Genomic DNA, 23,533 nt, shown 5'->3' with positions numbered 1-23,533 from the left:
CTGTGCGAAGAACAATTGATGGAAAGCACTGGTCGATCAAGTTATATTTTTGCTTTAGATTAGGTTCAGTTTTTGACTCACCACCAATCACCTTAATGCAAATTAAACAACATTCCTTCCCCCACAACCTTAGATGCCCCATGCTAATCTTGATAGCAATAACCTGATTCATAATTTTCAAGCTCTACCTCCATAGTGGGTTCGGACGAAGATGGACGCTAAGAGTAGCCAATAGTCACCAAACCACAGGAATAAGTCCTAGGGCTTTTTCCTCAGGGGTTGCAGCCCTGTCTGTGTGGTTCAAAAACTGAGCCAAATCCATTCCTTGAAATTCAATTAAAGTGGGCTAACAATAAGTTCGACTGAATCATTGGCTCTTGACTACCGATTTACAAAATCAAAAGTAGTGATGATTTGCAAGAAGAGACCTGAGGGGATTCTGAGTAGTTAGCCCCGAGAAATTGTCGAGTTTTTCAATAAATCAAAATATTTAGCAGACAAATGAGCCCTCTTGATAAGTGAGCTTGCCCTAATTTATGTTCCTATCTTAAGGCTCTTGAGTCGATACCAAATAAGTTAACCACAAGAAGTATCAGATAAGGTGCCATCAATTGTGGCAAAAGTGAATCTTCTATGTATCTCTCACGATATGTGTTAAAACTTATTTGACATGGAATCTAATGAAAATTGTACATCTTACAAATCATGGATTTGAGAATAATGTGTACCTTTGATTCGAACATTGCCTGTCTTCGCTTTTGCTATATAAGAGAAGCATCAAACATTTTCAAGAGATTTTCCTCACAAATTCAACAATTTTCACTGGCAATAAATTAGTTCCATTTAAAAAAATGAAACATAACCGTAGTTCTTCAAATATTGCATCGGTGGTACGTATTTTCCGAATTTGGCCATCGAAATATGAAATAACATGAACAACCAGGTAGTTCTTTTCAACATTTTTTTGTGATATCAATTTCCACATCTCAGTTAAAAAATCCTAGCGTGTGGGTATGTGATGCGTTTATCACAAGTCGTATCAGGAGATCACTTTAAAACAGGAAGAATAGATTGATTTTCACAAAAATATCCTTTATAATTTTACAAACTTTAACTGAAAAAAAATATATTAATTTAGTTAAATTTGGGAGATTTAAAAATAATTATACTTTTTTATAAATAAAAATGAATTCTTTAAAATTAAACTAGTATCTGGGTGTGAACTTTCAAAATCTTTAGGTCTCAAATTTGAACAATGATTGGAAAAGAGTAATGTATCAACCAAAACGTACTCCTCTATATTATGTTCAAGAAGGGCTGTCGCAAAGAAAAGATATCATCATGTAAGGATTAGAGTTACTATATGGTTCCACTGAAAAATGATAAATGCATGGAGAAAAATAGAAAAATAAATCATCAATTATACATTAGAAAAATTTTTATTCTCAGTAAAAAAGAGATCGTACTTCCACATTACTGAAATGCCCGGGATTGAATTAAAATTTGTGGTGCTAAATTGATTATGAATTTAATTTTACTTATCATCATTGATCTCAATTAATTACATTTTACATCACAATTTCATTTTAAAAAGGTAAACAACATTCGTATTGTCTAAAAACAAGAGTAGGTATGATAAATGTATGTACAACATAATAAAATAACTTAAGAATTCTACGTAAAATTAATCACACTGGTTTTAAAAATTGGAAAATAAAAGTCGATGATACAAGACTGTCTTGAATTGGAGCTCATAGGTCTTCATCATCATCTGGCAATGCAGTTTCTTGGGCTTCCTGGAAACATTAATAATAAAAAAATTAAAGTTAGTTTCCGAAAAAAGTTTTACAAAAAGTAGTTCTGTTTTGTATGGTTCAAGGAGCTAGGATGAAAAAGTATCGTGGTTCTAATACGAGAAAGAGAAAAAAAACCCATGTTACACACTAACATCTTTCTTGCTGAAAATTATCTACCCAGTTGCAATACTGAAAAAACAAAACACACACACAAAAAAAAAGAAAAAAAAAAACCTTTGAGAGAAAAATCTTCGTTTCTCTCGAAATTCTCAAAAATGCAGACAACTTAATCCTATTCAGGATTCTGGGTCCTGCAGGCCGATTATTGAAATTTAAACCAGCCCGATAAGACATCGAATTGCGATATATTGCACGGTTAAGATAGGGCTATGTCTTGTCGTAAGCGGCGACATAGAGTCGATGACATTTCAATAACCGTCCTGCAGATCTTGAAGGGGGAGGGATTGTGGTGGAAACCCGAAAAGAAAAAAAATAAGGTCATCATTTCTAGGTAATTTGTTTTTAGTATCCTGGTAGCAAACTCGTAAATCCTACTCTGTGGAACATCAGTAATGAATTAAAGTAGATTGAATGAAGAATTTATGCATACAATTTTGATCTCTGGTATAAGGTAAGAAAAGAATATAACTATTATAATACATACCCTGAGATCTTTCTCAATCTGGGTCTGCCACTGAGGATCCATTACAACTTCAGGAGGTACAAGAGCAGGCATCGCTACAAATTCAAGGTTAGCATCCCCGATCAATTTTCTGGCCAGCCATAAAAATGGTTTCTCAAAGTTGTAATTGCTCTTGGCGCTGATGTCGTAGTACTGAAATCAAATTAAGTAAAGGTAATAATAGATAAAATACATGAAAGAAAAAATGTTTAATTTGTACTGTACAGTTGAAAGAGCTTTCTTTCAGAATGATTTTTTCAAAACTTTTTAGAGCTTGAGACAATTGTAATCTCATTACAATGTAGGTTATCATATGATGTCCCATGAGAAAAAGCAAGCATTATGGCTGACAGGACAAACAGTAATGGTGCTATTACTAAGTTAAGAAAAAGCATTGTGAAGTGAGTCAAAGTAATTTCAAGGGCATACATTAGTCTTCATATGCATAACTTCAAAAAGATATGGACTCTTGGAATGTTGTCATTCTAAGAAATAGGTACCTACCTAAATGTAACCATGAAGAAGAAAAAAAGGCCTTTGGTAAGAAATTAATGACGAATGATAAATAGCCTGATCTCATCTTCGAACATTAAAAAAGAGTAACATTAAGTAACTTTGGTGGAACGCTGATAAACTTAGAGCGCCATTTAATAGATACCAGAGCAGAAGTCACGAATGTAATTCATAAATGAATTTTTTGCTCTTATTTCAAGAACTTACCTACTTACTTATTAATTAAATAAATCCAATTATATTAATTACCTGAAGATTTTTCTTCCGATGAAAAACTATACTTTTGGCCTTGACTTTTCGGTCTTTTATATCAACTTTGTTTCCGCAGAGAACAATTGGGATATTTTCACAAACACGAACAAGATCTCTATGCCAGTTTGGAACATTTTTGTACGTTACTCGTGATGTGACGTCAAACATGACGATTGCGCACTGACCCTGAAAAATACCCAAACAGAAAAATATTAGGCAACTTCTACAGTGACACTTGCTTGAGAAATACTTAATGGAGTCGCCGTGGAATCGTTTTTAATTTATTTTTCGAAAACATGGATAAAATGAGAATGTCTGGATTTTCTTTTGTATATCAGTTGGGTTGAGAAAATGACTAGGGCTGTGCGAGTGCTCAGATTTCAAGATGAAGCAGCCGAGTTTGGAGTACCTACTCGACTCGGCTCGAAAATTAGGTTACATTGGGGCGAGTGCTCAAACTCGGCTCCAGTGCCGATAACATGAGTTTTTACGGGTACCTATTTTGAGCTTTTCTGAGCCCGAAACACCAAAAAAGTTCAACTCCTAAATCATTTAATTTAGGTATTCTATAAATATTTTTAGTTTTGCCATCATTTTTTATGGTAAAATCACACGTTAAAACTCAAAATTACTCAAACTCAACTCAGCTAGAGTCATTTTCAAAGCTCTAAAAAGCTCAAACTCGGCTTGAAACAGTGAAAAAATACTCGAACCTAAAAAACTAGGCTTGCACAGCCCTGAAAATGACTCAAAGTCACCGAAAATTCAACCCCATTTGTAATGGTAAAATATTAAAAACAAACTTTCTGATATCCTATTGAGAATTGAATACGGTACACCCTTTCACTTGTGACGGATGACAGGAATTTGGATTATACATGGTTGAGGGGTTATATACTTGTTTTTTGTGGATAGACTAGTGCAGGAACACAAGTAGGAACGGCAAGCTGTGAGAGTAACTGAATGGAATTAGCCCTGGAGGGCTAGTTGAAGTAAAGAAAAATATTAAATTTCCTTCGGACACTATACTAGGAAGCATGACTACGCTCATGGCCATTTCTCTTGTTGCATGCAATGGTCCAGGCTTATACTCTGAAGACTTCTTGCTATCTATTTAATTTAAAAATGCGATGAAAGAGACCAGATTGGACACGGTAGAAGAGATAACATTACCTACTTTTCACATTAAAAAGGGTCAATGTAAAAGGACTTTAGGCTCTTGAAGAGTGCTACCGAGTTCGGCTAATTTCATTTATGCATTATAAGTAACATTAAGAGTCAAGATGGCATATTTTCTGTCTTACTCGAAAATGTGTCAACATGTTTATAGGTGAGTAATGGATGATAATCATTGCATATCCATCTAAAACCTGGCGATCCAGCAAAAAATGTCTTCAAATAAATTCTGGAAAAGACCTAATGGTACCTGAATGTAATAACCATCACGAAGACCGCCAAATTTCTCTTGTCCTGCTGTATCCCAAACATTGAATCGGATTGGGCCTCTGTTAGTGTGAAAAACCAGTGGATGAACTTCAACTCCTAGTGTTGCAACATACTTCTTTTCAAATTCACCAGTTAAGTGCCGTTTGACGAAAGTTGTTTTGCCTGTACCTCCGTCACCAACAAGCACACACTTGAATGTTGGGATATCTTGTTGTGTCATTCTTCAGTGATGATTCCTGTTGACCTGCGAAAAAGTTCAAGAGGCTTCATTAATAACTCATCATGGCCTCATATTCCGCACTTAATTATGTTAGACTAGATCTGACAGGAATACAAGTGACGCTTGAGGAAGACCAGCTAAACCATTCGTTAAGTACTTCAATAAAAAGCTCTCATTATTCACAGCCTATCATAATTTTATGATCATCTTGTTAAGGTATCTGAGGGAAAATTTCAAACGAGCTAAATTAAAATTTGGAAGCTGACTTTACTAGGTAAGCTGTAAAAGGCATGCGCAACAATACTCTCCGTAAGAATCTACTCGTCTGTTGTTCACTTTGAGGCAAATTGATTGTACTTAACCCTCTAACATGTTGGCGCAAGAATTTTTGATTCCTCAATGTTTGCTACTTTTTGATAAATACACTAGTTTTGCATCTTCAGGTGACTGGACGAGCAATACTCTTAAAAATAGAGCAAGCAACTTCAGTAATTACACTTAGTATCATCACAGCGGGAGCTTAGAGCCACAGGTACCTCTGCCGCCTTCCCTAGTGCTCTAATCCATGGCCATGACAACCGGAATCATGTGATAGTCTGATTATATGATCATTCTATTGCAGTGAAAAGAACTAATCAATGAACAGGAATGCTGTAAGTGACAATGAAAATTCATCATTTCGAGGAAAAGAACTGTCAATTAACGAATATATTGGCGCCATTTGACAGACGTGACAACCGTTACGAAGTCCGGTCAAGGGCGTAGAATTGTAGGTTAGGATTGCTTAAAACTGAAAAAAGGATAGGTAAATTCAATAATCCATTTTAGATATGAAGTACACAGTTATTTAAATCTTAAATAGCAGATTCACTTGGCTCCGTGCGTTTAATTTAGATGGGAGGAAAATTGTATCAACTCGGCGACGTGTTGATCGGGTCTGTCATGTGTCTCGGCCGGCTTCCAATGGCGATCAAAAAACTAAAAAGTTCAAACGGTACTTGAGCTTAAAGTGAAAAGGATTAGTCAGTTAAAAGCTTGAAAATAGCTCCTCTTACCCGCGTAAAAACAAATAAATTAATTTCAAAATCACAATTCTGTCGATTGAAACTTCGGCGCTGCCGTGATTCACCACTCTTTTCTCACAACTACAGCTACACACACACACTGAGACAGAATACTTGACCCTACACACGCACACAAGTAAGAATACGCGCCATAAAAATAAAGCAAACAAGATTGAGCGAGGTTGTGAAATTTCATGAGTGGATGCTCATATCTGTTTTGTGAAAAATTAGTGAAAAGTAATAAAAATAAATGATTTCATGTAAATTCCGAGCTTCAAATTAAATAGGTGTATTTCTCAAGGCTGATTTACACTACTTTGAATGAATTCTACTTACATATTGTTAGGTAAGTACACAAAGTTTTGTACGTCCCTGTAAGAAGTACAGATAAAGAAACTTATTTTCATGATTGATGCAGTAAAATATATAACTCAAGAAATTTATATGTTTCCAAACTTAAATTGGAACGAAAAAATACCGCTAGATCAATTTCTATGCTCTCATTTTTTCAGGTAGCTATATATTTTTCAGTAGGGTCAAGAATAGTGCATTCTTGCGATGAATGCAGGCGATGCACTATGCCGCACTGGAAAATACATTAACGATGTGGGGATGAGTTCTTGGTAAAAACTCCGAGATTCTGAATAATTCTGTCATTTTGACGTACTTCGAGACATAACTAGGCGGTTCTAGGCCGTCACGTTTGAAATAATTGTCATGTTACTTTGCCTTGGAGGAGGAGGGGGGGGGGGGGGGTTTCAGCTTAATTTTGAATTTTATCCTTGCAAATTTGTCGCGAAAAATTACTTGCAAAATAGACAGCATGACTGTATTTTTCAAGAGGAGAAACTCTTAATCAGCTTCCCAAGTTTGCGACTATAATTTAGAATGCAGTCGAAAACTCCAGTCAAGTCCCTCATAAAAAATGCGCCAGTCCCCTCTTTGCCCCTGCAGATTTCAAGAATTTATTGAGTGAGGCTATTCAACGTTTCACCATATTCATTTCCGATTTGATATTTTTCATTTTAATCATCAACGATAAATTTCTAAGCTAAACCCTCAATTACAATTGCCCTATTTGCTCATTTTAAATTTTAATGAGACCAAGATTTGGACTTCGGCATTTTTGGGTCATTTTCGAGTGCATTCTGCCCCTGCATAAACTCACAAACCACACAAAAGCGCGCCTTTACAGATCCCGAACAGTTCTGAAATAATCAAGACTTTGACTAAAAAGATTGTTGCGTTTTCTATCCTTTTGTTGGCTTAAAAAACTATTTTATAAATTTAATAAATAGTATTCAAAGATTATTCAAAATGTTAAGGAGATAACATCGAATTAATCTTTGAAACATAATTATTTCAGTTATTATAATGTTAGTACTCCTTTTGACTCAAGCAATGCAGCCGTCAACATACGTCATTCTACGTCATTGGGCTTGTAAATATTATTTACATTTCTAGGTTAAAATAATAATACGGTAGTTTCTCCCAGTTATCGCCGTGTTTTATCTGCCACGATACAATCAAAGGGCATCATATTCGGTTAATTCTTTCAATTATTAGTAGGATAATCATTGCATTTCCTGCAGCTTGTGCTCTAAAAGTTGAAAAGTTGTCGCACATGGGCGCATGCGTCTTGCGGCCGACGGCAATGCAGAAATTATCGATTTGCACAGTCGCTCCGCGTTTGTGTTTGTGTTCGGGTGACTTGACGTGATGTTGTTTTTATCAAATTGAGTAAATGGGATTTTTGTGTGTGTTTCTATCAGTGTTCTTATAGTGAATTGTGACTCTAAAACATGACGAAGGATAGATTGGCTGCTCTGAAAGCGGTAAGTCCCGCCAGCCGGCCTTTATTAATACCCCTCAATCTACTCCTCCAACTACTTGACCTATCAGTCTGGGTAAACCTGCATTAATAGGTCCTTAAGTCACTCGCTCGATGCTTAATTTCTCTCTTCGCCTGTCGCCTTTTTTGACCATTAATATGTTTATTTCCAAACGGATTTATAATTGTATTCAAAACTACCTCATGACTAGGTCAAACCCTATTTCAAAATTTCCTCTCGCAGTCAAATTGTTGGGCTGCAGTCAGCAAGTCTGCATCTAGGGGAACTTGATATTCATCTTTTTGGCCTCAGAGAAAATTGACAATCTCCTGTAGCAGTCATGAATTATTATTTACCCTTCTAATCTTATTCAGCAGTTTTTAGCGATTATAATTTTAACCTCTTTAAGTTTCGTGTATATTCCCGACTCAGTTTGCTACAGGTTGTTGATGGGAAATGTATTCATCATCGGCTTCATGAACAGGCTACTTAGCATTCCTTGCTTTGTATAGATAGTCCTACACCCAATTTTCAACGTTATTTCTTTTTCTATATTTTACTAGCTGATGCTCTTTTTTGGAACCATCTGACAGAATTGCAACTGTAATTTAACGTCATTGAAACATTCACTATCTTCTGTCATAGCATGTCATTCTTTCAAGAATTAAAACTTTTGTAAGCTACTATAAAGATTTACCTAAGTTTATATAGTACTTCAAATTTTTGCGCCTTGAAAGAAAATAACTCATATAACCTAGTAATGAAAAATGGGGGGAAAATAAATTTATTCTCCTCACCCACTTATCACATTTGTATTGACGTGAGTAAATTCGGTACAAAGCAATACTGAAGGAAGAGGTTACAAGTTGGTCTTTTCTTTTTCAAGTGGCACTGATGTAGGTCTAGGTACGTACCCTAATTTGAAAACACATTGAAAATACTTTAGATATTTCAACGGTACAACCATCATCATCAGGTGTAAGAAATTGTATCAAAAAGCAATGGCACAGAGGGAAACTTCTGATCTTATGGGCCATAAAGTCTGATAGGGCTCAGGTCTAATCATTTTGCCATTTTGATCAAAAATTTTAAATCATGAAAATTTGCTTATCCTTGCAGCTATGCTCATTTGGAGACTCAAAAAAAAAAAACTTAGAAAAAAAAGGGAAAAAAAACTTAGAAAAATGTGAAATGGAAGGGAGGGGGAGATCTTTGTAGTGCAAGACTCTCAGTGGGTGGCAAATGTACTTACCTGTCCCTGAATCCAGTCCTGTCATCAATTTATAACTATTATTAGAAACAGGGCTGACTATAATCTGGAATTTAAAATGATGTGACTCTGTTGAAAATAACCAGAGCCTGTCTTTTCTAACATACTGAACAGAAATTGAAAATTGGGGGAAACAGTTTTACAAATCCATTTTTCATTCTTAGTAAAAAATTAAATGTATCTCTCGTTGCTTACAAACCGACAGTCCTACTTACTTTATCAGTCACATTTTTGAAGGAGCCAAACTTTCAGGTCGATTGTAGAAACTCTTGATGCTGTTGTGTTTCAGCAATATTTGAGTAAAATAAACGATTTCAATCACTTCTATAATGGCAGTACCTAAGAAGCACTTGTTCCTCTTTTCATCTCAATCAATTTATTGATGACCGAATTCTGATGTCACACACGAGCAGTTATGAAATTGCCAATTTCATCTCCTTATTTATGTATGTTTGTTCCTCCAAACCCTAAGCGTATTGCACCGTTTTTATTAAATAGCAGAAAAATAAGGAGATTCTGATCATAAATTCCTTCTGTACTAGTTATTCATATTTTGATTTAGTTTCTTTAGTCGCATAGAAAAATCAAATTTTAAGGTCTTGTTATAGAGGTAACCTCTCAGAGGTAATGGTTACAGTCGCTCATGAAACCGGGTTAACATAAATAATATCAAAAGTTTGAATAAACTAAAAAACTATTTGATACAAAGGAAAATCCATCTAGTGACGCCAGGACCAATATTTACTAATTTGTTGTGGTAAGGTAAAACACCTTATGAACTGGCGGATTTTTTTCCCAATAAATATTTATTTTTAGGTAGTTCATAAATATTTTCCCCCAAAAGTCGCACTTTTAACTTCGAAAAAATTTCACCGAAAAATCAGAAGAAAAATACCTGTTCACAAGCCTTCCTGAAAATTCGTGTTTCGTCGAAGGAAATTTGGCAACGTCTGAAGGCAGCGCTCTCCTTCACTGCGGCTATATTTCTCTGTTCTCAACGACTCTATGTCAGCACATTACCAACGTGTAGTTAGATTTTTTGCAAGTGACATTGGCATAGAATTTTGATAATACTCGATCAAATCCATGTCTCAAGGTCGATAGCCCCGAATTTAGCTTATTTTCCCCATGGTACTTACGATAGGACAGCGTTAAGCAGACAGGAACCAAGCCACATCAGTTATTGCCAAATTTAACTGGACAATTTAATTTTTTACATGACAACGGTTGTGCGGATTTTTGTGCAAATTTCAGTGAATTTTCTGCATAGTGTGAAGCAAATTCCTTAAAATTTTCGAAGGAATCCGCACAAATGTTCTCCAGTAAAAAATTAAATTGCTCAGTTAAAGTTGGCATCAACCGATGTAGCTTGGTTCCTTTCAGCTAAACGTGCTCCAATTGGACTGCATTTTGCAATTTGGAACTATAAATTGTGGCTCCTTTAGAAAAACACTTATGTGCATAGGGAAACTAATGGCACATACGTTGTTTTTAAACCGGGCTAGAATTTTTAGTTCCAAATTGCAAAATGTAGTCCAATTAGTCGGCGTATCGGTGAAATGGGTGCGTTTAGGTGTCTTTCTCCTGTGCAAAATTGCGCTAGAGGGGTGCTAGAGGGGCGCTCGCTTGGAAGGTAACATTAAATTCCGAATTCGAGAACTAGGCACTCTGATTTTGGGTGAAGGGGGAGGGGGGATAAAAAAGGTTCGGCAATCGGATTCCGCGCCCTCTAACTTGTTTCATCCTTTAATTAATTTAATTAGACGACTGTCCCAATTTTATAATTATTAATCTTTTATGTTGGTTTCTTTTTGCTTTCTGATTATTGTTCCAATAATCATCTGGTTTGGCTGAAGTGATAAAAATAATGGTTCGGCCACACCTGTTTCTCGTTTCCTGTCCATGTTATTTTTAAATTTGAATTTTGTGTGTTAAATTTGTCTTCCTAACTTTTCCCTTCCTCAACCTAACTTAGCCCAAAGCAAAAAAATTATTGTAGATTTGTACGATTTCTGGGTCCATTATTTTCAATTCACAAATTCCAACAGGCTACACGTTAAGAATACGCCCACGATTCTCCTGTGTTTCTTTTTAATAATCTTTATTTTTCCTCCCGAGGTCCAAGACTTTTCATGTTACGCAGAGGTCAAAATAAAATCGCTGAAGGAATAAATTATCTTTCGTAATTTGTTAATATCTTAGTTCATGGTGTCTATAGGACCAAACATCGAAACTCACAGGCGCCAACGCCAACGCGCCAAATGCGCCTAAAAAATCGGCCATGGCGCCTAACAAATGAAGGCTCTGCGCCAACGTGGCCCTAAAAATTGCCTCCTAAAAATCTGAATTTTCATTTTAGGTGATTATTCGAAATTTTCAGCACCTCAAGTGAAAGCTTTTTCTATTCTTCACGATTCCATCATTTGTGCTTTTTTCTTCCCCAAGTTACAACTACTAACTAGTTCTGTTACAAACACGTCTTGCGTCTAACTTTTCACTAAATGCGCCGTAATATATAGGCAAAAAGTCAATTTGGCCCCTAAAAAATCTTCAATGGCGCCTGAAAATCGGTCACATGGCTCTTAAAACTCAAAGGTGAGTTTCGAACACTGGGACCGAGGAAAGCTGAGATTCACTTGGGAATGCAAAATTTCAGGGAATATCAGGGAACCTGTCTGAGAGCCGGGAATCTCTTCCTTTATCAGTTAGAGACCATCTCTTTTTCAAATTTGGCGGTCCATTTTGACTCGGAGCTATCCGGTGGTCTTACGGCAATTATGGCGCATGCGCAGTTATAAGAAACGCACGTCGTCGACCCGAATTTGCATCGTGAATTTCTGATCTTAACTGATGATAAAATGAAGATGCAAATCGTGAGGATATAACTTTCTATTCTAATTCCTGGTCATCCTCATGGTTGATGAGTCGAATAAGTTTTGCAGGGTGTCTAGCATCAGGATTTGAGAAAAGACGGCTGTCCGATTTGATTGTTTTATCGACCTATTTTTGTGAAGTTACATTTCTCCGCAAAAAAGCAGGTTTTGATCAGGATTTGGCAGGGTGTCTAGCATCAGGAAAAATCGGAAAAACTGGACGTTTTATGAGGAATTTTGGCCGATTAGGAAAATATCAGGAAAATCGGAAAAATCGGACGTTTTATCAGGAATTTTTCTTACGCGAATCTCCTCAGAGGCGAAGTCTTACTGCTTTTTGCCTACCGTGACAGGAGTCGTCGCGCCGTCTTTGTTGAAAAATCAGGATAATATCAGGCATTTTCAAAATGATAAAATCAGGAATTTTTATATAATATCAGGAAAATATCAGGATTTTTCAAAATTAAAAAATACTAGACACTCTGATTTGGAAAAATTATGAAATTAGGAGTTAGCAGTCAAAAATCAGGATTCCCCAAAATGAAAAAAAAACCCAAAAAACTAGGCACCCTGTTTTGGTAATATAGTGTTTAGATTATTTCGACTTGATTCGTTTCAAAAAATATTTTCATTGAAACTAAACTTGCCATTTATTGTTAGACAGTCCTCTAATAGTGTTCTTGCTCCTTGTACATCACCTTAACAGATGTTCTTAGCAATTTTACGTTTCGCTTGAAGGAAATTACAGGCTTAGCCGCTCGGCGCCAAAAAGCGTCTGCTGTAAGTTCAGGTAGGCCTCTTGCACGCTCGGCGAGGAGAACTTCCCATTTTAGAATAGGTCACGAAAGAGGTCTTATTATAATTGGGCGGTCCGATCCAATTCAGTCCTGGGATTACTTTGCTTTCGAGGCAAAGCCCGGAGATTACCACAATTAAATATTCAACCGCGAGCAGCCGCTAAAACCCCTCGCCGTCTGAAATAACCGTTTTGTTCCCTCGCTTTTCCTCCCAAATCCTCTTTTTTGTACAGGATCAACCTTTCACGCAAAGGAAGGTCCGTTCTCAAAAACTTCAACTATTCGATTGAAAAGACCGAGCCAGGCGCAACGTGACACTAGTTCGTTGTTTGGAACTGAGCTATCCTGCCGTGCTGAGAAACAACGCCGTATGAACATTCGAGAGTTGCCAAATTTCCTCCGATAAACTGTTCATTTTGGAAGAAAGTTATGCATATTTTTCCTTGAAATTTTTAGATGTGGTAGATTGAAGTGCAAACAATGTTGTCCTAAAAATTGGAAGAAAAATATTGTCAACCTCCACAGTAAATTCGTACTTTATCAAAGGAAAATTGGCAATGCCTGAAGGCTCATACGGCGTTTTTCCTTAGCACGGCAGTATTCAAGTATAGTTTTGAACGAATGGTCTTAGATCTCTGCCAAAACGTTCATCTTCTGGTAAGGAACCAGACTCGCGCGGTGCGCGAGGTTCAGTCTTTTTAACCGAGCATGATTACAACTGTTAAATTGTATAGTTCAGATGAAGCACCAAAGTTTTCGGTCGCTTAGATCAAACTACGGTTCAGAAGATGAACATATAGAGTGGTCCGTTAAAAATACGAGCCATAGTATGCTCAACTAAAAGTTTCGTCACTTGAACAAAAGCTCAGTCCCTGGGACCAAAAACTTCGGTCACGCGAACTGGAAACTTTTGTTTTTCCATGCGAACCCAAGTATTGTTTTGCGAGCTGACTTTGGAACTGCTTTTGCGTGATGATCCTGTAACAAATACCTGTAGGGTAGTCGCGTAATCAATAATCATCCACATTTCAAGCAGTCCGATTATCACTACAAATGCCATTTTTGTTTTACTTTCACAATTATTTTAGTGGGATACAAGAATCCTCCCAGTTGCGCCCACAACTGTAAAACATTTTTCCTCATCAAACTGTTCCGCAAAACAAGATGGCAATGTTGGAGATTAAAAAAAAAAAAAAAATTCACACGAGCGAGAAAACAGTTTTAATCGTCAACAATAAAGCAACCATTTTGCACACCCCCCTCGCAGAAAAAGCAATTGACAATATGAGTCAAATCGGTAATTAAAAGCGAGTTTACTTATTCGGCAATTCATCCAACGCACAATTAGTATCAACAAAACTATCCTCGTCACTGTGGACTGATAGGCGCTACAATCTCATTGTAATTGAGATTCTAACTCCCTAGTGTTGGTCTTAAAGTTTTAGAGAAACGAGAGTGTATTATCTTCTCAGAGGACGAATATTTACTCTGCCGTGCTAAGGAAAAACGCCGTATGAACCTTCAGGCGTTGCTAAATATCCTTTGATAAAACACGAATTTCCTGGTAAACATATGAATATTTTTCTTCCTATTTTTCATATAAATTTCATTGGACAAAAAAAACATCGGATCTAGAGTCCAGACTCTTGAAAATATTGACAAGAAAAAATACTCTTGGTTCAGTCAGATTTTTTTTTTAATCAAAAGGAAATCCGTCCAAATTAAGAGGCTTGGTTCTTGATTTAAGCAAAAATCCGATTGAATCAAGAGTATTTTTTCTTGTCGATGTTTTCAAGAGCCTGGACTCTAGATCCAATGGGTTTTTTTCCAGTGTTGTTCACAATTTCACCTAAAGTCCCTGAAAATTTAAAGGGAAAATATTCATAACTTGCCTCAAAAATAAACATTTTATCGAAGGCAATTTGACAACTCTCGAATGTTCATACGGCGTTCTTCCTCAGCACGGCAATGTAGTAATCGCTAATATTTATATAAAGACACGGATAAGTGTATGGATTTAATTAAAATATTCAGCTTTGAAGCTGCTATGATGAAAAGATACAGCGCTGTATTACGCGTGGATTGAACGACGGAGCTTCAAGGTTCATTCGAAGTTTCCAGAGGAATAGCGCAGGGATAGGTAATATAATTATAAAGCACATAGTTCATTAATTTGTCTTGAAATTGATTTGACGGAGCAGTTAATAGCCATTAAATCAATATAGCTTCGTCGTTGGACAGGACGCTTTGTCCGATCAAAATTGCAAACTACCTATTGCCGAACCGCTGCATTGAAAACAATTTACTCTTGAAACGGAGAGCATCTGTCTCAAAAAAGGCATAGGAGGCATATATTTTCTCCATAGGAGAAAATAACTGTGTAGAGGGAATTTTAGCGCATTGACGGTTTCCCTTCAATTTTTGTTGCACGCAACACGAACTTTCCCATGATCGAATAGTGGTGTCATCTTGACATGGCACACTCACTCGAAATACACCCAATATATAGAATCATTACCAGGTGGGAAGAGGTGACTTTAATGCCATGTCAGTTCGCCTTCAACCTCCAGTGTAGGCAACATGGGCTCTCCCGTGGTCGAATAGTGGTATCATCGTAAAATGGCATGCTTACTCGGAATACACACAAAAAATGGCTGTTTACCCGGCGCGAAGGTGATGCTAACGCCATATCAGTTCGCCTTCAACTTCCAGTGTAGGCAATATGGGCTCTCATGTGGTCAAATTGTGGTATCATCGTAAAATGGCATGCTTACTCGGAATACACACAAAAAATGGCTGTTTATTCGACGGGAAGAGGTAATGCTAACACCATATCAGTTCGCCTTCAACTCCCAGTGTAGGCAACATGGGCTCTCACGTGGTCGAATAGTGGTATCACCTAACATGCGGCGCTTCTTCGGCATCGGAACACGCGCAGACGCGAAGAACGCTCGAGTCGGACGCTTTATTAGCTCATCTGCTATTCTAATTCTAGGCTTTTAACATGGTCGAATAATGATATCGCCACAGGGCGAATTGTAAGCTTACGTTTGAATGACCTTATATGTATAGGCGAGGCTAATAAATTGAATTCAAATCTGATTTGAAAAATGGGAATATTTCTAGCACTTAACTGAGAAATATGCGTATTTAAGGAAAGAATCGTTGAAAAGAAATGATGTGAAAATACAAGTGAAAAATGAGTATCAAAGACGGGAAATGTGGTAATGAAAATATCATTAATTACAAAGAAAGAAGAAAATAAAGAGGAAAGCAATACTCAAGTGACGAAGAGCCAATTGAATAAAATATGTAAAAAATGCATGAAAAAAAAAGAAGTTGAAATCCAGTACACGTACTGGAACCCTGAGCTTCACACCGGTCATAAAATCATGCAGACCCATTCACCCCCTAGAACGTTATGTAATTTATGGATAGTATCCCCACCCCGATTTGTTTAACCTGTAAAATTTTTCACGAAAAATTCAGCACAATGAAATAATTATTTCATCCAAAAGCATACTGACATTATTTCTGTCGCCGATTCGAGTCAAGTGGGTTTCTTTTCTCGGCAAGTGGGGAGTTTAAGTCCACGAATACCGAAATTGGGAATTTTTAAGTACTTTACGAGCTCAATTCAGAAATTTGCAATGTATAGCCATCTTGTTCTACATGGAGTTTTGACGAAGAAATACAGACCGGATGCAAGGTTTTCAGTCTTGTCTATATAGGCCCGATACTATACTGGGTCTTCTTGAAGTTCACCCAATAAAATGAACCTCAAGGGAAAGTGCGAATGTATCCTCATACCTGTATAGTCATTATGTATAGTCATAAATCAAGACATTTTCAGCCGGTCATGGCGCCCACAAGGAAACAGTTACCAATGCGACCGTCCGACTGTATCGAATCACCGGACCGCAAAGTTCGAAAAGGAGTCATGAGAAAATAAGGATCAAGAACTCACCTTTTATTTTGATGCTATCGCAGCTCACCGATGAATCGAGGTAGCTGAATTCGTTACGGTCAAATTCACGCTCAATTAATTTATGATTTTTCAGCTTCATCGCACTAAACAGCGAAAACTCGAATCGCGGGTTCGTCCTCGTTCGTTTCCATTAACTCTTATCACTTTCCTTTACTTTATGGGGTCAGTCTTAGGTTTAGTGGATTTTGTTGGTGAATTTTTCTCCATAAAAAAACCGCCCGAAGTTGCACCGGAATTTTTTTCATTTTAGCTGCTTTCGAAGAGCCTCACTGACGATATCATTGAACTTCACTATTATTGGACTTCACTGTCGATATTATTGAATTCCTGTTTCAACGTCGACACTTTCCGAGACGTACGTACGACTGTAAATATTCGACAAGCTTTCTTGACTGGTGACGATTTGAGCGCACCGTTCAGTGTGTGTTTGAGGTGATTAGCTGCGTTGCCAGCTGGACGGCCATTGTTATCTTGACACTCTTGAGTAGTAAACTCAGCCGGAAATCTCGGTATTTATTTACAAATTGGAATCATCAGTGTAAAATTACCATACCATTATAATTATCCGAAGGCTCCTTGTAAATAGGAGCTTTTTGGGTGGCTGTAGGTCATGGTGCCCGGGACTCGTGCACACCGGAAAATATCGTGAATAATACATCAAGGAATGAAGAAACTTTCGGCAAATCAGGGTATTCGTATAGGGGAATTTATGTCAATATCGGACATTCCTCTTTTTACCGCCCCGAGATTTTTTCCTCTTCTTCTTCTTCTTCGTCTTCTTTTTTCCATTTGATGCTCCGCGTTGACTCGGCGCTTCAGAATAATTACTCTAAAGCAGGAAATCAAGCCAGTAAAATTTCTGGAGGATGGTGTTCGTTTTTCGTAAGGAATCAAAGGGAAAGTAGGAAGGAGACTCTATCAGTTTTGCCACCTTAGACCTAAAATCAAGGAATTGTGAGTGAAAAAGTAAACTCAAGAAACCGTAACACCATGCCGTAAGTGGCTCTATTTTCTCATGCTTTTTGGTGTCGAGAAGTCCAGAGCCACAAATGTTGACGCATGAACGGCGGCTTGAGAGGAGAACGCCTCTTGTAAAAGAAGTCCGGGACAGGGATCAAAGTCCCCCCGGAAAGTCAAGTGGTGGGAACGGAAGGGAATTTCCAGTGGCTTTTGAAAGTGTGAGTGATGTCCGTGTATTTGTGCATGTGCGTGTTTGGTTTTCAGTCAGAGTTTCCCGGGGAAGCAGATTTTAGCCGAGAAGCCCGTGATAAGTGCCCACTTGGATGTCTAGTCCGGGGGCCCTCCCGAGAAAACGTTGAAATTTTTCTCGCACGCCATGCTGAACTAAAAATATGTCTACACCTACATGTTTTTTTTTTTTGCTCAGTCAAAAAGTGCATCCCAATCAAAGTTTCCCGAGAAAATTGATTTCAGCTAGGAATTTCCGGGAAAGTTCCTACATGAAAGCCTTGTACGGGGGTAGTTGTGTTGCCAGCATAGGTCAATGTACCTCCACCTATCACGGAAAAAAGAAGTAGGGGTTGTTGGATGCTGGGTATTTCCAACTGATTGCGGTAGTACCCCAATAAATTAGATTACTAACCCAATGTTGCAGCACTACCCCAACTTTAGTTGCGGTACCCCCACAATCACTTTGAAATTTGGGGTAAGTCCTACAATTTTTTTCAACCCTAACATTTTTTTCCGTGAAACGCGTAGCACAGCTATTTCGACGAGTAATATTGGTACTATGTTGTTATTATAAGCATGTAATTTTCCGGAGCAGGTCATCTGACCTTTGAAAACCTCGGTGAGCAAGAAACAACAACTTTTTTGCGTGCGAAAAAAGTTAAAAATTGAATCTCTCACGAGTGCTATTCTCATGCCGGAGTGAAGACATCGTTTGTATCCAATGCAGGTCGTAAAATCGAATGCCTTTTCGGCTTATGAGGGTGTGATCTCGGCTCTTGAGCTTGTGGGTTCCGGGCTCCCCGGGGCGCCCACGTATAGAGCGCCGCCGATGACGTCAATATTTAATTAGAGTCGTCGCGACGGAGCGGCAACGCCGGCGTGGGAACTCAACAATCGACTCGGCGAGCGTTATCATACTGGGAGCGTCTTGGCTTGATTGCGCGTCCTCGTAAACGTGCCCGCTATCTTAACGCTCGTTTTTTAGTACCGCCCGCAACTTCACCGCGTAAGAGGTGTCTCCAAGTCCCGCTATCGCGTCGTCTATCCTTTGAAACTTGGAATTTGTGCCTCCTCGATAGACCTCTCTCCTTTTTCGTTAGTTTTTTCACAAGTTTGGTCGGAGCGGAGGCTACCAACTAAGCATTGGCTCTTTTTTTTTTTTTTTTTTTTTTTTTTTTAAATTTTTTCGTAACTGTATCTAAGTTCTTCCAACGTAAGGATTTATAAGAACGACTGTGGTCTGTAGGTAGGTGCTTTAGATAAGAATATCTTATTACACTGACCTGGTGGCTATAATACATCATTCGACGTTATTCACGGAGAAAAAAACTTCGTGCATGGGACCCGAAGTTGAGTTCATATGGATCTCTGAAGTTTTCTGATCACGCATCTGAAAACTTGAGGTCGAGCTGCCGAAGCTCGGGTCAGACATCGAGGCACTTCGGTATGTACCGGAGTACTTCAGATGTGTGACCCGAACCCTTCGGTATATATCGAAGTACCTCAGATATCTGACGTGAACTTCGGCAGCTGGACCTCAAGTTTTTAGAAACGTGATCCGAAAACTTCAGAGATCCATATGACCTCAACTTCGGGTCCCATGCGCGAAGTTTTTTTCTCCGTGTTTGGTTTGATCATCGACGCATCGATTTTTGATGGCTCCAACCAGAGATGTCATCAGCTAAGTTGGCGCGTATTTTTAATCCGGTTGTAAGTGACCACGATGCAGCTGTCCAATGGGAATCGAGGATTGACTACCCTTACGATTGGGCTGCGGTCAGTCCTCGATCGCTATTGGACGATTGCATCGCGGAAAGTAAACATATGCCAACTTAGCTGACGACACCTATACAACAATAGAACATAACCTCTAGTCCAAACTCTGCGTAGAGTTCATTCTTTTATTATTAGTTCATTACGATTTGTCATTTACAAATTATAATTCAATGAATGTCTCGTGAAATATGGGAATATTCGATTTCAAGAAACACGTAGGCGAATTCCATCACCCTGGCGTGAATATGACAAGGTCATATGTCTGTTTACATTGGAGCCATTGAAAAACAATGTGCGTCAAACGACGGAGCGTAGCCACTGATCAGTCTTTTTTGTCTCAGAGTTAAAGTACTATCGAATTTGTTAGCGTTATTTCCGTTTCCCTACAATTATTATTCGCACACCGAGTAATGTAGAGTTAGTGTTTAGGAGGAGTACAGTTTTTCCTATCAGTCTCTAGTTTTTCCTATCAGTCTCTAGTTTTTCCTGGGGAAATTCTCGTCACTAAAGCTCCAACAACGATCTGAATTTCATGTTGCAAACAGAAACTCCAATTTCTGGCTCACCCGTAAAAGAATACTATCTATAGGATTGGTCCATACGTTGTTTTTAAACTGAGTCAGAAATTCTAGTTCCTAATTGCAAAATGTAGTCCAGTTTATCATCCTCTCCGCTCCTATTCACTATCCGGAAAAGCTGTGGAAATAAGATGACGTGTGAACATACGTCGAGTTTCTTTTTATCATATTCGCAAGCTAACACTAGGAATCACAATTTCGTCTCGAAGAATAATGTTGTCAATGGTGATTACGGAGCTGAACAATAACCTTCTCTCCAAATGTTCAAGTATTAGGTTTTAAATTGTTTTAATGTCATCCAGTCGTTACCCCCTCTTTGTCTCTCATTTTTGTGTGCTGTATTGATCACGTAAAGACTCATTAAAGTTGTGACTGCACGCGCCTTAGTTTTTTAAAAGCCCGAAATGAAAATAATGCACAGAAGGAAAACAGGCAACTGTTTGAACAAGTGCAGTGGCAGCCGAGAGACAGATCCGGATTCACCTTCCGGTGGAACCAAGCGAGTCCCTTGTCGTGCAGGAGAATTAGAATACTCGGGGTTCGGTCACTTCAAACATTCCCTCTCACACGCCCTCCTAGCCCATTTTTGAAACAACGTATGTGCCGAAATAGTTCCTTTATGCAGAATAGTGCCTCTATAAAAGAGCCAGAAACGGTAGTTCCTTATTGCAAAAAATCTTGCAAATATCTTATTTAATGGAATAAGTTAAAGCTGTATGGACTCTATTTTTGCATTAAGGAATCACTTTTTCTAGCGGATCCATTAAAATTATCCATCTGCTTAGGATAATCTATGCCAAATATTCTTTTGCCGTAAAAATGAGCCAGAACAGGGTGTTTAGCATCAGGATTTTCCCGATTCGATCAGGATTTGAGGTCAATCAGGATTTAATCCCGATTTCATTGGATTTGAGGAAAAATCGGTCGCAAAATCAGGATTTGAGAAAAGTCGGCCGTCCGATCGGATTTTTAGATGCTTTCGCATACGCTTATACAGAAATTTTAATTTTTCTCTGCAAAAAATCAGGATTTGGAAAAATTATGAAATTAGGATTTAGCAGTCAGAAATCGGGGAAAATCAGGATTTCTCAAAATGGATATAAGGTAGACACCCTGCAGAAATCGTGGTTTTTTACCGCAAAATGAAATCCACATATCTCAGCGATCCTTTATTCCTCTATGAGAGTACGTATGTAAAAAGAGAGTGTCGACGTTTTGGGTCTCATTGGAAATTGGAGAACATTATGATGCAGACAAATGAAGGCAAATGTGATTAGGGCTAAGTTATAACCGATCTTTGACGGTAAATAACATACGCTCCGCTTGTTACCTACCTTGCTTCAATAGAGGTCTAGGTTCAAAATATTTTTTTCAAATGTAATGCACACAATTGGTTTTAAAACTGAGTAAATACACCAACGTGTGCAATTTGAGTAAAGTTCAAAATCATACAAGCAAATAAGACTGAAGTCAAGGGCGCTGCCTCGATCAAATGTGGGTCCTTTCGTGTTCATACCTTAATAATTGTACAGTTGTAAGATACTAGGGTGCTCTAGAGTCCCTTTATACTGAGTGTCAAGACAATGTGAATCCATTTCTGATTGGTTCCCGTATTTTAGGCCTCCACAATGTCCCAACGGGAATAAAGATTACGTTTTCACTAATTGCAAAGATTTTAATCTGGAATGGACCGGGGAATTAGGGGTACGGTAAGGAACAAACGGAATGAGAGAAGGAACGGAGAAAGGAATTTGAGAATGGGCCGATCAAAGATTACGAAAAACTTTCAATTTGTGTAATCTTTATTCCCGTTTGTGACTCCATGAGGGGGTGTTGTCTTGACTCTCAGTATAAAAGGATTCTAGGGTGCTCATGCCGTCATCGTCCGGCCAAAATATCACAAGCGCCGTTTCAAAATTTTCGCCGCAATATAATTTTTTTACTAAGAAATTGTTGTTTAAATCTGCTGGAAAATTTCACTGAATTTTATCGGCAGCACAAAGAAAATTTAGTGAAATTTTCGGTCGGCTTCGTTGAACCATTATTTTGTAATAAAATGAAAAATGGCGGCGGAAATTTTGAAATGTCTCATAGCGCTCGTGATACTTTGGCCGGAAGGTGGCGATATTTTGAGATCAAGCTGCGTGCAAAAGTATCTCTCTCTAGGACTTTTTTTTCCATTCATTACATCCACCCTCGTGGGAACCGAGCTTTTTCTGCTGCCTTGCGGCAAATGGTGCGGCGCGGTGGTGACGTCGTAGATGAAACTATGACAATGTGTTAATGACTTCATCAGTTTATACGCCTCGTTATCAGTTCGGAATTACGTTGCGTCATTAGTGTTTAAGTCTACAATCGGGTGAGACAAAGCTCCTAAAAAGTGTCGTTAACCATACCGTCGCGACGAGATCACTTTTATACTGCCATGCTAAGGAAAAACGCCGTATGAACATTCAAGAGTTGCCAAATTGCCCCGGATAAAACATGTATTTTTGAAGAAAATTATACTTATGTTTCCGTGAAATTTTCAGACGTTCTAGATAAAGTTGCAAACAAAATTGTCCGAAAAAATCGAAGAAAAATATTCACAATTTGCCTAGTAAATTAGATTTTTATTGAAGGAAATAAGGCAACGTCTGAAGGTTCATGCGGCGTTCTTCTTTAGTACGGCAGTATAGCTCTCAATACTTAATCAAAATGAGCGAAAAATTTTCTGTTAAAAATGCCCGACATTATACAAGGGCAATTTGGAAATTTCTCAACGTTGCAATGTAGTCATTTACGTTGTTTAGTTTGGAAAACGGTAAAATACCCTCACGAGTCCTTGAATTTCGCATAAATTGGTTATTTCGCTGACGACCATTCAGAGGATGGGGGTTTTTTTTTTTTTTTATTTATTTTTTATTTTTTTTTGCGAAGGAACGTTTTTAAAAGTTCAAGTAAATCTGATCGGATTGTCTGTCCTCAATACAAATTGCAAAGAAGAACATAAAAGAACAAAAATGAAAATAAAAGCCTTACAGTTGCTTCATTCCATGTAGGTATAGCAAGAATAACAGTATACAAGTAATGAATAATGTTCCATTTTTAGGCATCCTTTGAAGCTTTAAAATTCGTTTTGTACATCCGTGAAACTTCTCAATTTCAGTATTTGAAATCCTTCAAAACCTCTCGAATGTCCCTAGTTTTGTTTAAAAAAAAGATGAAGAAAAAAGAGGTGTCATGAATCCTGTGATGAGCCACGAGGAGTTTATT

The 23,533-nt window shown here is 37.9% G+C and overlaps 2 protein-coding genes across 5 annotated transcripts in view; one reads left to right on the top strand and one right to left on the bottom strand.

Annotated features, from left to right (window-relative positions):
• Positions 1 to 1,420: 1,420 nt before the first annotated feature.
• Positions 1,421 to 17,110, bottom strand: LOC109040751 (GTP-binding nuclear protein Ran). Of its 2 annotated transcripts, none has more exons than XM_019056789.2 (5): positions 16,713 to 17,110; positions 4,670 to 4,933; positions 3,241 to 3,429; positions 2,461 to 2,631; positions 1,421 to 1,796 (listed from the first exon to the last, which is right to left on the bottom strand). In XM_019056789.2, the coding sequence occupies exons 2-5, from the start codon at positions 4,907 to 4,909 to the stop codon at positions 1,752 to 1,754; spliced, it is 645 nt and encodes a 214-aa protein (XP_018912334.1). In that variant the 5' UTR covers positions 4,910 to 4,933; positions 16,713 to 17,110; the 3' UTR covers positions 1,421 to 1,751. The 2 variants fall into 2 exon arrangements, with proteins under 2 accessions (XP_018912334.1, XP_018912333.1); XM_019056788.2 differs by lacking the exon at positions 16,713 to 17,110 and adding an exon at positions 5,965 to 6,127.
• Positions 7,443 to 23,533, top strand: part of LOC109040750 (syntaxin-1A) — a 114,875-nt gene continuing 98,784 nt past the window's right edge. The window contains exon 1 of one of the 3 annotated variants that reach the window (XM_019056783.2): positions 7,443 to 7,808. In XM_019056783.2, the coding sequence (XP_018912328.1) occupies positions 7,776 to 7,808 (33 nt within the window). In that variant the 5' untranslated portion in view covers positions 7,443 to 7,775. Of the gene's footprint in view, positions 7,809 to 19,122; positions 19,171 to 23,533 lie in introns of those variants that run through there. The other 2 variants (XM_019056786.2, XM_072300638.1) reach the window with 2 other exon arrangements.

Source organism: Bemisia tabaci, chromosome 5, assembly GCF_918797505.1.
Source record: "Bemisia tabaci chromosome 5, PGI_BMITA_v3".
In the NCBI taxonomy this organism is placed as follows: domain Eukaryota; kingdom Metazoa; phylum Arthropoda; class Insecta; order Hemiptera; family Aleyrodidae; genus Bemisia; species Bemisia tabaci.
The sequence above is the reverse complement of the archived record's forward strand: the minus strand, read 5'-3'. Positions and strand labels throughout refer to the sequence as shown.